The sequence below is a fragment of the Gopherus evgoodei genome, chromosome 4 (genome assembly GCF_007399415.2).
Source record: "Gopherus evgoodei ecotype Sinaloan lineage chromosome 4, rGopEvg1_v1.p, whole genome shotgun sequence".
Taxonomy (NCBI): Eukaryota; Metazoa; Chordata; order Testudines; family Testudinidae; genus Gopherus; species Gopherus evgoodei.
The window spans coordinates 32,809,793-32,831,048 of record NC_044325.1 but is presented as its reverse complement, the minus strand read 5'-3'; the positions used below and the strand labels follow the sequence as shown (position 1 = coordinate 32,831,048).

At 41.4% G+C, this 21,256-nt stretch overlaps 1 protein-coding gene across 4 annotated transcripts in view; it reads right to left on the bottom strand.

Moving 5' to 3' along the window:
• Positions 1-240: 240 nt before the first annotated feature.
• The window catches only part of TC2N (tandem C2 domains, nuclear), a 45,806-nt gene continuing 24,790 nt past the window's right edge, over positions 241-21,256 (bottom strand). For all 4 annotated transcript variants that reach the window (XM_030558908.1, XM_030558909.1, XM_030558910.1 and 1 more), the window contains 9 exons: positions 19,247-19,414; positions 15,665-15,756; positions 14,989-15,064; positions 12,548-12,648; positions 11,189-11,305; positions 7,475-7,666; positions 5,702-5,816; positions 4,836-5,035; positions 241-1,719 (listed from right to left, as the gene is read on the bottom strand). In XM_030558908.1, coding sequence (XP_030414768.1) covers positions 1,609-1,719; positions 4,836-5,035; positions 5,702-5,816; positions 7,475-7,666; positions 11,189-11,305; positions 12,548-12,648; positions 14,989-15,064; positions 15,665-15,756; positions 19,247-19,414 — 1,172 coding nt within the window. In that variant the 3' untranslated portion in view covers positions 241-1,608. The remainder of the gene's footprint in view (positions 1,720-4,835; positions 5,036-5,701; positions 5,817-7,474; positions 7,667-11,188; positions 11,306-12,547; positions 12,649-14,988; positions 15,065-15,664; positions 15,757-19,246; positions 19,415-21,256) is intronic.

The window sequence follows — 21,256 nt, the reverse complement described above, 5'->3', positions numbered from 1 at the left end:
ATTTATGAGTTTACCCTTTATAAGATTTATTTGGGTTTAGACCCCACTGGGAGTTGGGCATCTGAGTGTTAAATACAAGAACCACTTCTGTTGGCTGCTTTCAGGTAAACCTGCAGCTTGGGGCAAGTAATTCAGACCCTGGGTCTTTGTTGGAGCAGATGGGAGTGTCTGCTCAGCAAGACAGGGTGCTGGGGCCCCGAGCTGGCAGGGGTAGAAGTAGTTTTGGCACATCGTGTGGCAGCTCCCAAGAGGGTTTCTATGATCCAACCCGTCACAGTGTCAAAATAGCAGAGGCAGCTGGGAGAAAAGAGGATCTGTGCCCCACCACTATCCCTGGCTGCTGGAATAGCTCTTTGTGGCTGCTGCCAGCTGGCACAAGGTAGAGCAGTCTTTGGGCTCTGACTACTGCTTGGGGTGACCCCAGGATCCCTGTGTGTTCTCCACTCCTTAGCTGTGCTAAGTGCTCCAAGGCCACAGTTGAGGCTCTACCCCCTGAAGTTTGCTTATTTGTAGAGATGTTCATTTCATTCTGTTCAAATGGAGTCAAAACTCATGCGACCCCCTTGATCTTAATGAAGGGGCCCCAAAAGGGAAGTACATACGTGGGCAGACTCCCACTGATGTCAATGCGAGCCTGCCCAACTAAAGGCTTCACATGGAGACCCATGACAGAGAACAATGGGGAAAAAATCAGAATCAAGTTTCTGCTTTCAGAGACTTGATACCAACATTGTTACAGAATCTGCAAGGAAAACAAATGTTTGTTGCCTTTTTTACTTAAAAAAGTAGAAAAAAAAAGTGGCCTAAAAGGGGTTTGTTTATTTTTTAAATTCTGCTGCTTTTGTTTTGTCTTTGAAATATCAAGAATATTATGTCTTCATTTCCCTGGTTTTGTGAAAGTCTCAGGAGGATGGGAACATTCTCAACCCTTAATGGAAGTGTTGTGATGTTGCATCTTTTCTCCTGTTTATTCAGGAGTTACTTAGAAAAAATAGTTTGTTCAGGCTGTTTATAACAACACTTTCCCTTGCAGTCTGATTTCACTTGCTTGGTATCAAAGATATAATCCGGCCAGTTCTCCAGTCATCTATAGACATTTCCAGGGAAGATGAGAACTGCGTTTCTATTGTTACCTTAAAAAGTTCAGAGAAATTCTTTTGGAAAAAAAAACAACCAAAACCAAAATACACACAACTCCCCTTTCGAGCCTTCTATAAAGAAGTTTAAAATACAAAAGGGCATATGCTCAATTCCACACACACCTTTTAAAATATGCTTTACATTTACATAAACATTATATTATATAATCCTTCTTGGAAAAACTACAGCAACAACAGTTCACTTCTCAAGGTGTGCTTACTTCAGTGTACAGTTTCACTAATTCCCAGCTGTTATCATACCAGTATTTTGCCAACAGTACTCTGTGAAAGCTCTGATCCCTTTTCCTTTTGGCTTATTCCAGTTAACAATATGTGATGCATGTCCAGACTCCCTGAAACATTCAAGTAAGCAGTATTTTCCCTCTTCTCATCTGTATTAGTTCATTTTAAGAGTGCAGGAGTTTCTTGAAGCAAGTCCATATCAGTACTGAATTAATCTCTGACATCTTCAGGATGGATTTATGTTATGCCATTTAATGACTAACTTTTCGGGGTTTGTGATTGTATCTCTCCACTGATCTGCTGCTTCACTACTATTGCTGTTAGAGCTTAGCCAGACCTGTGGTAAGAAAAAAACAAACAAAAACCACACAGCTGAGTTGTCATACAGATCACATTACTGGAGCCTCAGCCAATCCCCTCAACATTACTTCTGAACAGTGCATGCACATAATGAAAGCTAGCATGTATCTGCAGAGTAGAATGAAAATCTGTCAAAGTTAGTATGGTCTTGCCCAGGGCTGGGAGCACAGGGTGTTAAAACACTGAGTTCAATTTCTGTCCTGGACAGAGACTAGGAGTTTGGTGGACTCATCATAGGCAACAACATACATATCTCCACTGTGCAACACAGCCAGTTAAGCATCATTTGCAATCTCTGAATTCCATGCGTGCTGCAAGTCAACACTCAGGAGGAGTCTCAAAACTCATTAGGTCTCAGAATGGCTCTACAGAACTTGCACAATGCATTTAAATTCACAATTAAAAAACAGATATGGCCTAACTGTGCCTTCCATTGAACTTAATAGACTTCTTGCCCGAATGACCAGGTAGGCGAGGTAATCTCTTTTATTGGACCAACTTCTGGTGGTGAAAGACTAAGAGACAAGCTTTCAAGCTACACAGCGCTCTTCTTCAGGTCTGGAAAAGGAACTCAGCTAGTCTCAACTAAAGGCAAGGTGGAACAGATTGTTTAGCATACGTGTTTAACACATAGTCTAAAAGGCCATTCCAGGTGAAATGGCTAGAACAACATGTGAAGGAATGTGCCCATACCATGTATAATCATGCAAGAAAAATCAGTTTGTCAGCAGTGCTCAAGTAATAGACAGCAGATACAAAATGAGGAAATAAAGTGCAGAGCAAAGGAGGAAGTTTCTGTCTAATCATCTCCCTCCCACATTCCCCCCCTCTTCCATTAACAAAAGGTATTGGGATAAACAGAACTTTGTCAATATTTATGAAGGCTTTTCATTCTTTTCTCCATGCTTCAGAGGACCAATCTTGCTAATACAAATCTCAATGATTAAAATTTGATTTTTTGTCAAAATACACTATGTACGCGCAATCTTGGCTCTCAGAGCAGTCAGTGGGAATTTTGCCAGCCAGAGGACCGAAGGATTGGGTCACCAAATAAACTCCTTTATGCATTAAAATAGTCATGCTTATGATCAAAGACATACCTACAAACAGCACAGTCTAAGCTTTAAGTTGTCTTCTGAGAATGTTTTCCAATTAAATATCACATTCTCTAAGGAATGAAGTTACTGGATTCAGCTATATTCATCTTTTTCCAGTTCTACAGCCAGTTGCTCGCAGTGCATTTTTCCTATGGCCTTGTTTTGTGTCTGCCTGTGTTATATAGCAATGTCTGCCTGTTTCAGCCTAAACAAGCTTTTACAAATCAGCTCTAAAGAGCAGAGGTAGTGCACTTTTTTTTTCTTCAAAAACACCCCCCCAAGATTATTAAAACCAACCCCATAAATCAAGATGAAGTGACAAAGCTTGACAACTGCAGCATCATGCACATATTATTTACTCCAAATTAAAATAGCTAGAAAGCACAAGCCTGTATTTTCCTTTTTTAATATAGTTTTACTAACAGGATCACAGTGAGATCCAGCACAAGCGTGGAATGCTGCTCTATCCAGCATGGGGAAGCTCACCGTACAATCACTCATGCTAGGATATGGCCTCCATAGCACTTACAGCTTTCCAGTAACTGTGCATGTTTCACATGTCACACGCACAAAGTATACTGATATAATGGAAAGTAACGTGTTTACTGTGATAAAGAGCATAGGACCTCAGTGGGATGTGGACACCATAAAGGTAGTGAGGCTCTCAAAATACCCAGACATTTTGGGGTTCTAAAATTTAGGTGCATATATTATTTTATGGCTCTCAGAGAGACAACTACTACCTAGCATTGAGGGCTCTGGAACAGATCAGACAGCACTGAGAGTGGGTTATCAAGACCGACCTGTGCTCCACTAGAGACAGAAAGGAGGACAGAAGAGAAGTAAGTTGGGAGGGGAGATTTTAAAGAGCCAAACTAAAAACTCCTGGTTAGTAAAAAAAAAAAAAAAAAAAAAAAAAAAAAAAAAAATTTAGCCACATGGTACTTTCAGGAAGGTGCAATGGAAACCACCAACTTTATCATAAAAGAAAATATTGCATTCCCCTTAAGTGTTTTATCTAACAGCAAACAAATATCATTATGAGGTTCAAGATAACAATGGAATTGTGATCAGGTCTTGCCTACTCAGAACTGTGCTAGTTTCAACATCCATTGCAATAGATTCCTAAGCTTCCTGCTTCCCTTTCAGGGACTTGAAAGGGAAGCAAAGGTAACATTTAATGTTCTAATGCTAGGGGACGGGAGGGGAAGCAGTCATTTAAGCTCTTGACATTTCCTTCTCTGCATACTTGTCTAAGCACTGCAAGCTGATACACCCTCTTTTTGTAGAGGCTATTCAGAGCTGCAGCGCTCCTGTGAATGGAGCTTTACTTTAGATTTGCTTTACTTTAGAAAGTCTAAGCTATTGTCTACACTAACGATCTCACAGTGGCACAGCTGTAAGATCTCCCGTGTAAATGCTCTATGCCAGTGGGAGAGAGCTCTCTTACGAGCATAATTAAACCACCCGTAACGAGCGATGGTAGCTATGTTAGCGGGAGAGCGTCTCAAGCCAACGTAGTGCTGTTCACACCGGCACTTTTGTCAGTGAAACTTTTGTGGGTTAGGAGGGTTTTCTTTTTTCACACCTCTGACCAACAAAAGACCAACAAAGCCTTAGTTGGTTAGGTGTTCAGCAAGGAGGAGTTTATCTGTATATATGTGAGTGAGAGAGAGTGGTATTTCACATGGTGGGACTCTGGGGGAAGAATAATCAATGAGCCCAATCTTGTGAGGTACAAAGTGCATTCTGAGGGGCAATGAGCACCCTCACCTACCACTACATGGTACTGTAGGAGCAAAGCACCACTCAGGAGATGCTCAGTTCCTTGTAGGTCGGGGCCCCAAACTGCTACTGGCTGTTCATTGAACGAAATGGTTGACATTCAGAGATTACATAACTTAGTAGCTAAGCAGTGATCCTGGTGGGTAAATTTTTAACCTCTGAATTTATGCTAGTTACCAGTGGTTGGGGGTGGGAAAGAATAAAAACCAACCTGTCCCAGGAAGTGTTTTCTTCTCACTGAGGTCCTGCTGTAGAGTTTGATGAGAAAATTAATTCCTTGTTCATTTGGGCTAACTGGAAAAATCATCGTTTCTCCCCACTTCACTTGGCCATTGGTGGATTTCAATAGACGAGTCTTTTTCTTATATATCAACCCTTCTGTACTAAACATTGAAACCTTCACAAAGAAATCTAGAATAAAGGAAAAATGTGTGACACGCAAAGGGGGTAGTGCACTAAAACCTGACAAGAGCCACGCGTGTAGTTTATATTCTAATAATTACCCAAAAGCCACGGCTGCCCAGAGGATTGAGGGGGCCTGGGGCAAAGCAATTTCGGGGGCCCCTTCCATGAAAAAAAGTTGCAATACTATAGAATACTATATTCTCGTAGGGGCCCCTGTGGGGCCCAGGGCCTGGGGCAAATTGCCCCACTTCTCCCCCCCCCTCCCCTGGGCGGCCCTGCTAAAAGCTGGGCCAGATGTGTTCATATTTACTGAAACATTCATGAATCATACAATAGCTTTCATTAAAATCACACATGCCTAATACATTCAACAACATTGAACTGATTAACGCAGCATCCAAATGGCAAGGGCAGGCTAATGCTCTTGCATGTCAGAATTAATATTAGGACAAAAGAAAACCCCAAACACACCAACATAGCATCAAACCAAACAATAAATTTAATCTAGTCTGACATCTGTGGAAACGAATCTTGGCAATGCAAATCTACTGTGCTATGTAATATTAGCTTGAGGTTTGTGTGGAATGCTATGAATTGCCAGGTCATTCAAGCAGTACTCTACCTGTTACAAATGCTTCTAGACAGGAGGTATGAGACAGCCGATGTACTTACTTAAAGAGAGCGGTGTGGATGAGCTTGGGAGGCTTTGGGCTTCAAGAATCTGTAACTGAATCCTGCTGTTTATTGCTTGAAAACAGGTTCCTATTTGAAGTTCTGCTTTGCACACCTATAAAAAGAAGAATGTTGCTTTAATATCTAGATTAAGTTGCATATAAAAACTCGTGAAACACATGAATTTACTTATATGGATATTGAAATAGAAACCAGATTTATTCCACAAGCACCCAAAACGTGCTCTGGTGACCCTTTCCTGGTGCATTTCTGTATACTGAGGTATAGACAAATAAATATCACTTTATTCCATAAATACCCTGACACTGACCCAATGTATTTATGGATGACCAGAGGCTTTGGAGTTTTACTATGTAAAATATATTTGTTCCATAAACAAACACAGTGTAAATGTAATAAGATCTCTGAGTTTAATGAACACCACACAAATGAAATGCTCAGGACAAACTTTAAGACCTGCTGGAGTATCTTAGAAAGCTCTCTAAAAAATAATGTCTATGATTGTACATTATTTCCAGTATCTCTCTCCCTATTTTGAATTATTAGGATGGAATTTCATAAACAAAATCTGAAAGCAAAATTTAGATTTTTTTTAACCAGGCAAGCCTCAGGAGTTGGCTCTTTGTGGGGCTGCTTGTGTTTAAGAATCAAAGGGGTGGCCGTGTTAGTCTGGATCTGCAGAAAGTGACAAAGAGTCCTCGGGTACCTTATAAACTAACAGAAGTATTGGAGCATAAGCTTTCATGTATACCCACTTCATCAGACACAGGGAAGCAGGAAGCCCAGGAATCTATTGCAATGGATGTTGTGTTTAAGAGTTCATCTGAATCCTACCACTAATTATTTAATGCTCTCAGATGCCACACACCGAGGATTATAGATTCAGGTGAAGAATGAGGAGCATTTATGGTTATTCAATAACAATATCTACACATGGCAAGTATCATTTTCATTGGAACATTATGGATTTATTCAGATGCAGTTTGCTTCCAAATTCATTAACTCAAATTTGATTTATAGAAAATACTAGCATCTGCGCACATTTTCATGGTAAACATATTAGGGGGAAACCCCACAATGAAAATTAAGATGATCCTGCTATTGTGACACACGCATTTCTATAACAACTGCCATACTGTGAGTGTGTCACTGAACTGCGCTTGGGAACAGCAAGTAAACAAACCTTTTATTACATTTCTCAAAAGATAGCTTTACTATAGTTTCTGATTTAGTTGATCCAGGTTATTATTATTCTTTCCTGTAACACTTAGCAACCACCTGCTGTTTAACTGCCTGAATTATTGCTCCAGAGCATGCAGCTTGAATACAAACACATTTAAATGGCTAAAACATCAATAAAGAGCAAGTAATACTACTTAGTACTTTTAATCCATAAGAATTCAGGCTGTCTACTTTGTGTGAACAATAAAGATCCAAGGGCTGAGAATTTGTCATTGGTCAAAAATTTCCCCAGTTGCCACAGTGTGTGTTCTGCGTAACAGCTGGTTGCAGCCCTTCACCCCAGAAGCAGCTGAGTTTCAGGAGCTTAGTTATAAAGTGTACAGTTATAACGTCTTTTGGAATGAAATACAAAGTGCAGGAAGATATTAATTGTAACACTCATATTTCTAGAATTAGTCTTACACTTGTGATTTTACTTTTCTTCCCATTAATTTTCAGCTCTCTTTCTAGTGTACCTGATAACACTAGCTACGATGGGGTATTGTGCATAACTGGTGATCAGTCACTTACTGAAACTTTGGAAGGCGGCATTATATCCAACCAATGATCCGATTCCTGAGAATTGAGCTCTCGTAGTGGCAGGGCACACTCTCCAATTGTTTTCTTTCGGGGAGTCTGAGTTTGGATTTTAAATACCAGTCTTGCAGTCTGCAGAATTTTCAATTTGATAGTAAACACAAAGGTTTCCATGAATTCAATGTCCTGGAAGAAAGGACACATATGTAATACAACAGTACAATCAAAACAATGAAGAGCCCTATACAGCATGAAACCCAGGGAAAAAAATGTTTAAGTCCTACAAAAGGTGTAATTGGAAATATTCTTAAACTGTCTTCGTTGCCTAAAGAGGTGTGTTTTTATAGCTAGATAACTAACATGGGCTAACTATCTCGTGAGAAATCCTTGTAGAGAGAGCGCTCTGTACATTTTACTGCAGTGTAACTAGGCAAGGTCACTTGCAGATGAGAGATCAATCATGTGATACACTGCAGTAAAAACTACATGCACCCAGTTTCACTGTAAAATTTGAGGAGACAATTAAAACTCCTTGGTTATCTCATCGTAAAAACACACCTTTTTTGGCAGTGCAGACATAGCCTTACAAAGTTCTCAGTCAGGATATTCTCTGCCTGGTGCTGATTGGCTGTTTTGAGCCAACCCCTCTTACCTAACTCTCTCATTCTTTTCACTTCAGCCTCACTCCACCTGCCCTCCACACACCCCTCTCTGCCCCACCTGTCTTTACCTTCTCTGATGACTTTCTATATAGTTAATCCCCTCCTTACTAACCCCCCAAAAGGAATTCAACAACAAAAAACAAAAAAAAATTGTGGCACCAACATTGATGTTTATAAACCATTCCTCTGCTTGTATGTTACACCTCTGGCTCATTCCCGGTGTCTGATCTCTCTTTTAGACTATGAATCCTTCAGGACAGGGACTACCTACTACTCTGCCTATCCAGTACCCAGCACAGTGGGGTCCCATTCTCAGTTGGCTTCTAGACAGTACCACAACATATCATTGTGCTCTTACAGAAGTCAGTAGGAGTTTGGGGATTGGCTTCCACAAAGTAGGCCCCTAACTTTAGGATTTCTATCCCCTTTGCACAAGCAAGGAGAATCTAGGCCTGTTTTTTTCTCATTTAGCCCTCCTGACAGGTCGAAGTGGATGCTCAGTCATTAATCAGTCAGTAGGACCCTAACACATGAGAAATGCAGAGTAAAATTTAAGGCACCAAATGATACAGTCCCCAATTCATATTTGTACAAAGAAGCAGGGAAAAGGGAACTCAGAAAAAGGGTTAAATTGCACATTTCTCCAGAAGGACTGGAAGGATCTAGATGTGTTGGGTAACATTTCAGACTGTGCCACTTTCTCCCTTCACGCCCAATTTTAATCATCAAATATCACCAAAGATAGTCATGGTGAGAGAGGCAAGCTTTGAGCTTACACAGGGTGCTTCTTCAGGTCTGGGAAAAGTACTCAGTGGCCACGTCCAGACTACCCGCCGTATCGGCGGGTTAAAATCGATTGCTCGGGGATCGATATATCGCGTCTAATCTAGACGCGATATATCGATCCCCGAGCGCTCTTATATCGATTCCGGAACTCCATCAACCCCAACGGAGTTCCGGAATCGACATGGAGAGCCGCGAACATCGATCCCGCGCGGTGTGGACGGGTGAGTAATCCGATCTTAGATATTCGACTTCAGCTACGTTATTCACGTAGCTGAAGTTGCGTATCTAAGATCGATTTCCCCCCCCAGTGTGGACCAGCCCAGTGTCACAGCTACATATAAGGTGGAACAGATTATTTAACATAAGTAGTTAACACATATTTCAAGGGAGCATTCCAGGTGAAGTAGCCCATTAACACACTTCCAGTCATAAGGGAGAAAGGAAGGGGGTGGGAAGGAACCTGGGATAGGGGGAGTTGCTAGTGTTGTAATAAGCCCTAAATCCAGCATCTCTGTTCAGTTCATGATTTTTAGTGTCTAGCAGAGTTAAGAATTTAAGTTCCAAGGCTCATCTTTTGAAAGTGGTGTGCAGGTTTCCTTTGTGTTCGTCTCTCTCACCAACAGAAGTTGGTCCAATAAAATATTCCTGGGGGAATTCTGTGCCAAAAAATTAAAAAAATCTGCTCACAATATTTTAAAATTCTGCATATTTCATTTGCCAAACTAATGCAATATAATCATGCCGGTTTCAATTATTTTGGTAATTTATTTAAACTACAATACAATGGATGGAGAATGAGAGTGGGAAGCATGGAAGGAAATCCCCAAACTCCCTTTGCCTAATAGTAATGTAGCTAGGTTTGACCCTTTACTTCCAATTATTAGTCATCAAATATATGCAGCCATATGCTCAATGTTACCTCATAGGCAACTGAAGAGAAAGTGAGGGCTAGGAAATCAAACTCACAATTTATATTGGCTACTGACCATCTCCAGAAAAGTCAGTAGCAAACAGTTCATGGAGCACATTTTGATAGGAAATTTTTTCAGTACAAAATTTTATACCATTCTAATCAATAAAGCGCCATAAGCATTTATAAGGCCACACTATCCTTTACAGTAAGGCTCCTTTTCACCATTCAGGCAATGTGAAGGAGCCTTGTAACTTTTACACCTGTTTTATACTCCTGGGGGAATTCACTAAGAAGGCAGGCTGTTACATTCTGCTCTGCCTGAGGGGACAGAGCCTGCCTAATGCCTACGTCTCCCACGCCTACCCCTCCACGCAGAGTGTGCCGCAATAGCAAGCACACTCTCTCACACACACACACACACACGACTGCCCAGCCTCCTCCTGCGCAGGTGGTGGTTTATGTCTCTACCGGCTGCTTTGGGTGTCTGCACCGATGTGCCTGCACTGCCGGGGAAGAGTGCATGACTACTCTTGTGGTTCCCGGTCAGAAGTCATTTTTCTGCATGGAAGCAAAGAAATCTGCGGATAACATGAATTTGCATGTGCGCAGTGGCACAGAATTCTCCCAAGAGTAAATAAAAGCTATTACCTCACCCAATATCCTAGGACTGACATGGCTAAGAAAACACTGCCTACAAAGATAATCATGTCTTGCTCCTCCACTTCCCCTCAATACGAGTTTATATTTTCCAAAGTGTACTGTTAATTGTCACACTTAGAGCCAAATTCTTGTTCTTTGTGCAGAGGCAGAGTTAACAGGTTTGCCCTGGGACCTGTGCAGAGATGGGGGCAAAATGAAGCCTCCACTTTGCTCCCCACGCCAGAGAAAACATGAGGAGAACCACAGGAGTCATGTACACAATCTAAGGCAGTGTCTTAGCCAGTGGGTATATGTAACAACTGCACCCACTGGCCATATGCCTACACTTCTCCTGACCTCTCCTCTGAACTGCTGCAGAGAAATGCACTGCAGATCAATGCTCTATGATTTAGTCCCCAGTCACTCGAACTCCATCTCCAATGGAGCAGGAGCAGGGCCTCAACAATTCTGCTTTTTTCACATTTTCTACACCTGCAAAAAGAGGGTGAGTGAAAAAGAGAGGAATGGTGACAGAAACAAGATTTATCCCTTTTTTAACTTCTTAGAAGCTTATAATGATAATTTCCTGACACTAAACAATTCTTATGGATAACATGGTGCAAAGAAAATGAATGAAGTAGAAACAGGATCAAAATAATTTATGTCTGCAGAAAAAAATGTATTAATGTTTTTTCTGCCACCACTTACATTGGAACCTTCTTTGGCTGAAGATTTGAACTGCACTGGCTTAGACAACATCAGAATTCCTTTGACAGAGATATAAGGATTTCCTCCACAACTAGAAGGCCAGCTCAGATCTTTGCACTACGACATTGAAAACAGAGAGTCACTTTAGACAGCATAAACCCCTAGCTTTAGGCTAACGCAGAAGCATGCATTCTTGTTTACTATATGGATAAGGAAAAAGCTTCAGGATATATCTTTAAGGTAAATCAGAGCACGTGTGATGTCCATGTTGCTTTAGAGTTTAATCTTTCTGCAGCAAGGTAGAATAGTTATCCATGAAACTTTAGTGAATTAATTATATGGCATTACAGTAGTAATCAGTCAGGAAAATGCCCCTAAGGTAGTGTGTATTATTTCATGCAAAGTTGCAGGGTCCCTAGCTATTCAAAATTCCACTACTGCAAAATCATTCACAGTTCATGGAATTGTGTAAACACTTGCTGCACATGCAAACAGAAAAGCCACAAGAAGTTACATCCAAAATATACTGGTGTTGTGGTTTTGCCACTGAAGTACTGGCAGAATTAAACATAGCTTTGCTCTTGAAATAAGATGCAATGAAGTAATCACATGGGGCCTGATTCTGCCACTCTTACACACTACTTTACTCCACAAGCAGTCATACTATTCAGCATGACTATCCATGGCTAAGGCTACGTTTTAGTCACAGGTATTGTTAGTAAAAGTAACAGACAGGTCATGGGGCAGTAAACTAGAATTCACAGCCCGTGATCTGTCCATGACTTGTACTATATATCTCTGACTAAATCTTAAGGGTGGTGGGGGGCAGGGATGCTGCTCAGGGGGAGGGGGGGTAGTCCACAGCCCAGGACCCCTTGCTGGTGCTGGGGGAAGGTGGGGTTGGCGAGACTGTCAGGCTCCCTACTCGGCTCCTCGAGGCTCTCCAGAAGTGGCAACATATCCCTCCCTCAGCTCCTAGCTCTGTGCACTGCCCCTGCCCCAAGCGCCGGCGCCGTAACTTCCATTGGCCGGGAACTGGAGTCACGGAGGTCCCAGAAAGTCACGGAATCTGTGACTTCCATGACCTCCATGACAAACTCACAGTCTTAACCGTGGCAGAAAGAAGTCCATTAGTGATTAAAACAGTAAGAATCCAGGAGGAGATGACATCTTGAAAGAAGCAAGGAAAGATGCATCACATTTAGGCCAAACTGAGGGTATATTTTGATACTTCAGTTTTGAGATTGTTTTACAGAAGCAAAGAGCTCAGTCTAGCTGGGAGAACTGATACCACAGATTACTAAGTACAATAAAGTCTCCATCTGAGTCAGTTACATAAGCCCAGCAATATTCTCTTACATGCAAGATTGTGATCCAGATCTGTTCTGCAGAAGGAACATAACACAGTTTCACATTCATTCTTCCAAAGTCTCGTTCATCACCTGATAATGTAATGGTATCTGGGGAAAAAGCCAACAAGTCTTTTTAAAAGCCTTGCAACATCTTAGAGCCTATTCTGAAAAGCTGGGACGCTGTTCAGTTTTGTGACCCGCATATTTTAAAGCTCTCTCAAACGGAGTTTGAAATAGCTCAGATTTTAAGGCCAGGAGGGACCAATAGATCTTCAGTTTGACCCCCTGTATATTACAGGGCATTAAATGTCATCCATTTGCTCTGTATTTAGCCTAATGTATATTTGATTAAAACATTCTCCAGAAACACATCCAGTATTGATTTGAAGCCATCAAAAGATGGAGCCTCCACCAATTCTCTTGGTAGTCTGTTCCAGTGGTTACCCACCTTCACTGTTAAATCTGTGCCTTATTTCTAACTTGAATTTGTCTGGCTTCTGCTTTCAGCCATTGGTTCTTGTTATGCCTTTTTCTGCTAGACTAAAGAGACATTTACTAGCTGGTATTTTCTCCCCATGAATGTACCTACACATAAGGCTAAGATTTTGTCTCAAATATTTTTTAGTGGAAAAGTCATGGACAGGTCACGGGTTATGAAGACAAATTCACAGAAGTCCATGACCTGCTGGTGACTTTTACTAAAAATATCTGTGACAAAATGGGGAGGGAGATGGCTCCAGCACCCATCGCTGCTGGGGCTGTGGGGTTCCCCACTGTTCGCGGTGGCCAGGGAGCTGTGCGTAGGGGGCCCCCCCACTAACAGCTCCAGCCCCACCATCCCAGGACTGCAGTCACGGAGGTCTCTGGAAATCATGGATTCAGTGACTTCCACAACCTCCATGATAAAATTGCAGCCTTACTTATACACTGTAATTAAGTAACTTCTCAATCTCTTACATAAACTAAACAAATCGGTCTCTAAGTATCTCACTATAAAGACATTTTCTCCAGTCCTCAAATAATTTCTGTGGCTCTTTTCTGTACCCTCTCCAGGTTTTCACCATCCTTTTTCAAAATGTTTACACCAGAACTGTATGCAATATTCCACTATTGGTCTCGGTAATAATTGTGGTATTGGATTGCAAGTTTCTCCATTAGAAGAGGAGGAGAAAGCTATTACCATACTTCCCTTTCCCCCTCTCCCACGCAGAGTTGACTAATATCCTAATTAACTGGCCAGTTAACTCAGGGTGGGATTTTCCAGAGCACTGAAACTTGTGCTCCTATAGGTATATCCATACTACATATCACAGGGTGCGACTACAACTTGAGCTGACATACCTGAGTTAGCTTTAATCTAGCTAACTCAGATCCTGGAGCAGTGAAGCTGTGGCAACACATGCTTCAGCAGGGGCTGTACAAGTACGCCTGGACCTCTGAGTAATTACTCATGGGCTAGCCCATGCTGAAGCTTGCGCTGCCACAGCTTTGCTGATCTAGCTAGCTTTAAATCACACAAGCTGCAATTATGGCATCTCCATACCTTGGGTCACTAAGGTGCTTAAAAATCCCATGTTCAATCTCTCAATAGGAAAGCTGCAGATGGAGGACTGAGTAAAGTAGGCATCTTACATGTCAAGTTACAAACTACTCACCAATTGTTTTGCTCAACACCACTCCATAAAATCACTGTCTGCAGTAATACAGTCAAACCTTGCAATAACATGCCCCGCTATAATATGAAATCGCATATAACGTGATCATGGGTTGGCTCCCCTTTAAGGCAGATACTAGTTAGATAATGTTTTCACAGTACTGTACAGTACTGTACAGTACCAGTGGTCCCCAACACCATTGCAGGGGAGAGAAGCTGCAGCCCCGCGCCTGCTGAGGACAGAGAACTCCGAGGCTGCGGGTGCTGGAGCTCTCTGTCCCCAGCAGACGCGGGCCGCAGCTTCTCTCTGGCTTCTCTGGGCGCTGGTGCTCTCTGTCCCCGGCAGGTGCGGGGCCACAGCTTCTCTCCGGCTTCAAGAGGAGCCGCTGCTCCCCGCCTGCCGGGGACAGAGAACTCCGGGGCTGTGGGCGCCGGAGTTCTCTGTTCCTGACAGGCGGGGAGCCGCCACGGCTCCTCTTGAAGCCGGAGAGAAGCCACGGCCCCGCACCTGCCGCGGACAGAGAGCACTGGCGCCCGCAGCCTCAGAGTTCTGTCCCCCGCAGGTGGGGCTGCGGCTCCTCTCCCCTACTGGGCACTAGGCGGTGCACATAATGCACTGCTTTGGGGACCACTGACAAACTGAGTGGTTTAAAACCTTGCTATACCACGACCCTGCATTTAGCGCGATGGAAGTTATTGGACCCCAAACGTCACATTATAGCAGAGTTTCATTGTATTTAGATATCACTGTGTGAAGGCAATTATTCCATTGCTGGTTACAAAACAATTATTACCCAGGCTCCTGTTACTGCCTTGTGAATCCTTCTTCGAGGAGGTACTACTGGGTACACTGGAGACTGAATCATATCTCTGGAAAGAAAATGCCTCTTTAGTCAGAGCAGTGAGTGTGACAAAGAGCCCAGCAAATTCTGATCATAAAAGATGGGACACACTGATTATTGGGAGGATGTAAATTGAAGTTCTCTCATTCCTTACTAACCCCTTGAAGCTGACAGTGCAGATTTCCTCGGTGGTGGGATTTAACATAAAATGCATTCACAGCCAGCGTAGATTTTTCTCCCTACTGATGCATGAAGATTCTGTCCTATCTGCATAAATAGGAGTTAGTAAGATCTTTATCTCCTGCTGCACCAATGGAAAACAAACCCCTTACATCACCCCACTGTCCAGTTTTATATTTTGCAAGGAAGTGCAAAACAGGGAACCACAGTTGCTTATACTTTTCTGATAACCAACTGACTCAAATGTCCCAACTATACTGTGGGGGAGAAGGGAGGGATTAGGAAAGAACCTAGTGAAATTATTTATGCTTTTGAACTTTTCCCTCAAGCTCTTCCACTGCACATCAGAATGGCCCTTAAATGTTTACTCTTGAAATGTGATGGTATCAGGCACAAGTACACAAAAGATAATGAGTTCGGGGTGTAGCCTAAGTTATTAAAAACTCACCTGGATGACACGATGGGGTGGATTTGTGAGATCAAACAGCGAACAGCTTAAGCCAGGTGATCCAGGAAGTGTGTTACTCCTTAAATCACAAACTGAAACAGAAAGAGACAAACATTTACTTTGAACAGCAGGAACTAACATTTTTACTGTCAGGAAAAGAAAAGAAGAGAAAGCAGTTCTTAGTAAATGCCAGATTCAAAGCCAAGTTAATCAGATGTTTGTCCATCCCTAAACTTGCTTATTTCACCCAGTCTGGAGCCAAACAATTATAAGTTTGAAAACATTTGTAACCGTTTAGGTGCATGTGGATGTTCTGCATGGTAGAGCACACACACGTGTACTCCAGAGCCATACCCAAATCACTGCATTTTTTAATATATTATCTACAGAGTTATAAATTGTAACTGCAAAGGGCATGAAAAATAACTTTTGTAGTGATATTAATTACAGCATACAATACACTTTGCCACAGAACAAAGTTTAGGTTAGTGACAGTTCATACCTGGAGTGGGAAAAAAAATTGTCTGTGGCTTTTGCTGAACAAGTTAAAATAACCCTTAAAAGATAGTTCATGGAAAGTGCCTAGGGGGTGGGACCAATCATGAAAAATTGCAACACTTTCCATTTTGAAAGGTTAAGACCCAGCTCCCTTTCATTTTGAAAAAATCAGCATTTTTACCAAAAAGGAGTACTGAAAATGGAGTTTTGATTGAAAGTGTCAGTGATTTATGAATTTTGTTTTGGGGAAGGAAAAAAAGTCCTGGATGAGAATGAGCTGGTCATCGTTTTTCAAATGAAAAGCTACTTATAACTTAAGAATAAATCACTCAGAAAGAGACACAAGGAAATGAGAATTTCCAAAAGTTTTTGCAGCTTTTATTTTACTAATAAATTCAAGAAGCCATTAGGTGCTCAGCAAATCCAGTCAGGCTATGTGCACAAGGGTGCACAGTTCACACTATAAGCAATAAGGAAGTGCAAGAGTTAAGGTTTCAGCAGCCAAATTAACGCTGCAGCATTGCACACATCCTGCAAATTTTATAAGATCAAATTGCAATATACAGAACTACATATATAACCAGAAAAAAGGAAGTGATAGATGCCGTAGAAATACCTATGTGCCAAATACCAAACTGACATCCTCTCCTGCCTCCTTATTTCTTCATGCACTTCTCTATCCTCCTTAATGGCAGGAAGTAGCATTGCTTATGGAATGCCTCAGCAAAGAGATGGGTCTTATCTTTAGATCTGGTCAGGGTTGGGATTCAAGCTGACCTTCTTAGTTAAGGTTTTCCACAACAAGGGTCTCATCACCAAGAGTGCTTTGTCTTCTGCACCAAGGAGTCTTACCCTTGGCTGTGCCTGCTGCAGTCTCTCTGTAGGTCATAGTTGTGTTGCTAGGTCACAGATGGGAAACTGGTTTCAACTGTCCAGTTCCTAGTGACTTTTGTAGATTAGAATTAGGACTATAAAGTCAGTCTGGAGGCTATAGTGGCACAGAGAACCAGTGAGGTAATTTATCATTAACCTTTCTTGCTAAATGAGCAGACTGCTGCATAGTGCAGTTTTCATGTTGCATCTACATTTAACTTCAGGTAGATTGAGTTGCAATAGTTTAACTGGGAGGTGACAAAAGTGTATTATATCACAATAGCAAGGTCCTCATTTGAGAGGAAGAGCAGAGTCTCCTGGCTAGCTGGAGATGGTTGAAGACAGAACTCATCGCTGCTGGAATCTTTTTTTGCCCAGAAGCTGTGCAGAGTGGCTGTGCACCAGCCAAATACCCCAACATTAATGACAGAAAATACACCTTAACACGGGTGAGTTACTGTCACTGTTTTTCAGAAGCTTTTTAACTCCATCCCAACATCAGTGTTCAAGAGGCCTGCAAATACCTCTAACTCCACCATGTTGACTAATTTCCAATTTTAAATCTACTAGAAGGCCACTTGCCACACTGGTTTCTTTACTGCCTGGTCTGTATTTTCCAGTATTTCAAGAGATTTCCATTATTTGCTGTTCAAAAGGAAGACACAATGAACATTTGGATGTTGTCGCTTTCAGTTGCTGCCTCACTACCTCCAAAAGGAAATAATCAATTTTGCTTAGTGTGAGCTGTTATGACAGAGTAATGCTCTTCCTGAGAGGCAAAAAGACAAAAACAGTTCTGACTTGGCTTGGAGGAGGGAGGGGAAAGCAGTAACAGTATTCAGATACATTTTAGTGAAATCTGTGGGTCTGGGATCACTTCCAAATTATCTTTCTTTGTTTGCAAGAGAGAGACAGGACTTCTGGTCTGTTTACAAAATCTTATACAGAAATATTGTGTTACAGAGACATGCAAGCCCTTGAAACACAGTTTTGATGTAATGGAAGCAAATGAGCTGAGGCAAGCCCATAACTTGACTTAATACAAGGTGAAAATATATTTACTAAAATATAATCCATATGCAAAACAGAGGAACTCTCAGACTATTGGGAAACTGTTATCCAGTTGTTTACTCTTCTAGCTAAAGGAAAGGATTACAAATCAGTTGGAGCTTTTGAAGACGGGATATTTACAGTATGTTTCTAGTACAGCTCGTTGACATTTTACAGTTGAATAGACTGACAAAAAAGAGTGGCTTTTTCCAAAACAAGAAATGTTCACAAAAAATTGGTAACCACAATCTAAAATTTTGTGACATTTCATTTTATAAAAAACAAAAATTTGATTAACCCATTTTCAAAACTGCTTATTTTGAACCCTATGAAATGAAAAAAAATCAAAAATAATTTTTCCCTTTACCTATTTTAAACCAGTTCTAGTTTTAAGTTCACAAGCATGCAACACAGTGGCACTTCTTCATGCTGCAGCACAGCAGGCTTAGGAGAATACCAGCTAGATTTTGAAAGAGGTGACAGAAACCTTGCAAGGGAAAAGTGTATATAAAGTTATTAATAGTGCAGTTCTCATGGTGCATCTATATATAAACTTCAAGTAGATAGAGTTGCAATAGTTTAACTGGGAGGTGACAAAGTATGATATCACAAGAGCAAGGTCCTCATCTGAGAAGAAGAGCAGAGTCTGCTAGTTAGCTGGAAATGGTTAATGACAGTACTCATGACTGTTGCCATCTTGTATTGGGGCAACTTCTGTTAGTGAAAGGAAGAAGTTTTCAGGCTTACATAGAGTTCTTCTTCAGCTCTGTGTAAGCTCAAAAGCTTGTCTCTTTCACCAATACAAGTTGCTCAATAAATAGTCTCAACTCTTTCACTTAAGTGTCTAGTGAACAATAGTACTTGCTCTCAGGTTTATTAACATTAAGATCAAGTGTCAAATATTTTCTTAGTGTGTACCAAAGGTTGTATATGGGGTCTTTTAGGCCATGAAGAGGCAAGAAGCAAGCAGAGTTGTTGGGAACAAGGAGGAGGAGCCTGTATCGCATGACTAGCTAGTTCTGTGGCCAACGGGACCACAGTTTGAGAACTGCTGTATTCGGTTCCCACCTGCTGTACCCACCTTCCATATTCCCAGTGGGTGCTCTCTTCTGCATTTAAACCTTCTGGTGAGAAAGGAGGGAGAACAGGATGAGTTCTTACCTGATCCATATAATCTCACATCTGATTTTTCTGGGAAGCGCCTAGTCAGATCCGGTGAAATACGCTGCTGCCTATAGAATGGATTATACACCACATCACCACGGGGCCCTTGCTGGTATATATTGGAAAGTTCTGCTTTCCTGTCACTAACAAAGGCTCTGGCAGATCCTGTGAAGCACAACATAAGCCACGTGTAAGAGTCTTAGCAGTTAATGAATGTATTGCCACGGTTCATGAAGCAGGCAACATGCCTTTCAGGCAAAGGACACTTTGCTACCTGCTTAGGAAAAACTAACAGGTTATGTCAGTTTTCAGCACTCTTAGGAATTACTGGCACAAAAATGAAACTGTACATTGAGAAATCATGCACACACACCCCTGGGAGTTCCTTAATATAAACCTAACCTGATTTATACATAGATAGTTCCAACGACAGAGAGCAAGACAAAGGCCAGGTCCACACTACAGCGTTAAATCGATTTAAACAGCGTTAAATCGATTTAACGCTGTAACCGTCCACACTAAAAGGTACTTAAAATAGATTTCTGTACTCCAGCTAAATGAAAGGAGTAACCCTAAAATCAATATTACTAAATCGATTTAGGGTTAGTGTGGACGGATATCGAAGTTATTGGTCCTATTCTTTTACTGAGCTACCCAGAGTGCACCGCTCCGGAAATCAATGGTACCCTGGGACCATGGACGCACACCACCGAAGTAATGTGCCCTAGTGTGGATGCGTAAAATCGATTTTATAAAACCTGTTTTATAAAATTGATTTTACTAATATCGATTTAAAGCTGTAGTGTGGACGTAGGCAAATATTCACAGGAAACTGGGCCATGTGTGCAGAGAACCTGTGCTTCCACATTGGCTCTATTCCCCTGGGGCATCCCACTTTGCTATAGTGGCCCCAGAACCTTCAGGAGGGTCTAGAAAGAAGAGAGAATATAGCCTGTGACTGTGTATACTCTTCGCTTAATTTCAACAGGATACCTATCAGTACAGAGAAGTAAAATGACTTGCCCAAGATCACTCACTCATTGACTCAGTCAGGAATAGACCATACAATCCCTGTCTCCCACCTGCAAGCTCAGTTCCTTAGACCATAGCCACCCTGCTTTTCTTTCCTCTTCTTCTAATGAGTTCAGGCAAAATATTAAGGTCTTGGTAAACAGAACAATAAAACAGACTGACATAATTTCATTTTATTTATCTGAAGCCCCCCATCCATTCCTCTAGACGGTATCAGAATGAATAAAAACAGAGACTAACTAAAATAATCCTATGTAACAAAGAAATGATCATTCAGGAATTCAAGTGTGATGGAAGCACTAACACCAGAAAGTTAAATTAGTTCAGAGCATTCAGCCATTTAGATGAATATTAATATTAACATATGGGGTCAGAAACAGATATTTCCTTTTGCGAGCTTAGCTTCTCATGTAAGACCACGAGACACAAACTGTGGCAAGCCTTGCAAAGAAAATTTGTCAGAGCATAAATCCCTGTCAGTAAGGATGCAAGCAGCAATTCTGAGAGCATGTCCTGTTTAAAAAAGGAAAATATACAATCACACATACAGAAAATGGTGTTGCATTAAATGCAGAGTTTGGATTGTCATGGCTGAAAACCAGGTACTCTAATGGTTCTCTTTAACATACTAGTGCTTTAGTTAGTGTTACGTTATAGTGAAGAAGGAATTGCAGCACATTTCTCTGCGGTCAATAAATCTTCCTAAAAAAGTATAGTTTGCCTTTAACACAAATAGCTTTCACAACTCTTAAAATATAAAATGTATAAATATACATTTTTACTGCTAAGAACAAATAGAATCATTTCAGGAAGACACAGCTTCTTATTTGCTGTAAGAATTATATCTAAGCTTAAATTAAATGCTTACTCATGAGGCATATTCGTGAAGAGACACTTTTCTTATCACCTATAGCACATCTCTGAGCTCTCCAGAAAACGATGATCCAAGATTCCAATGAACAAAAGTCACCTGAT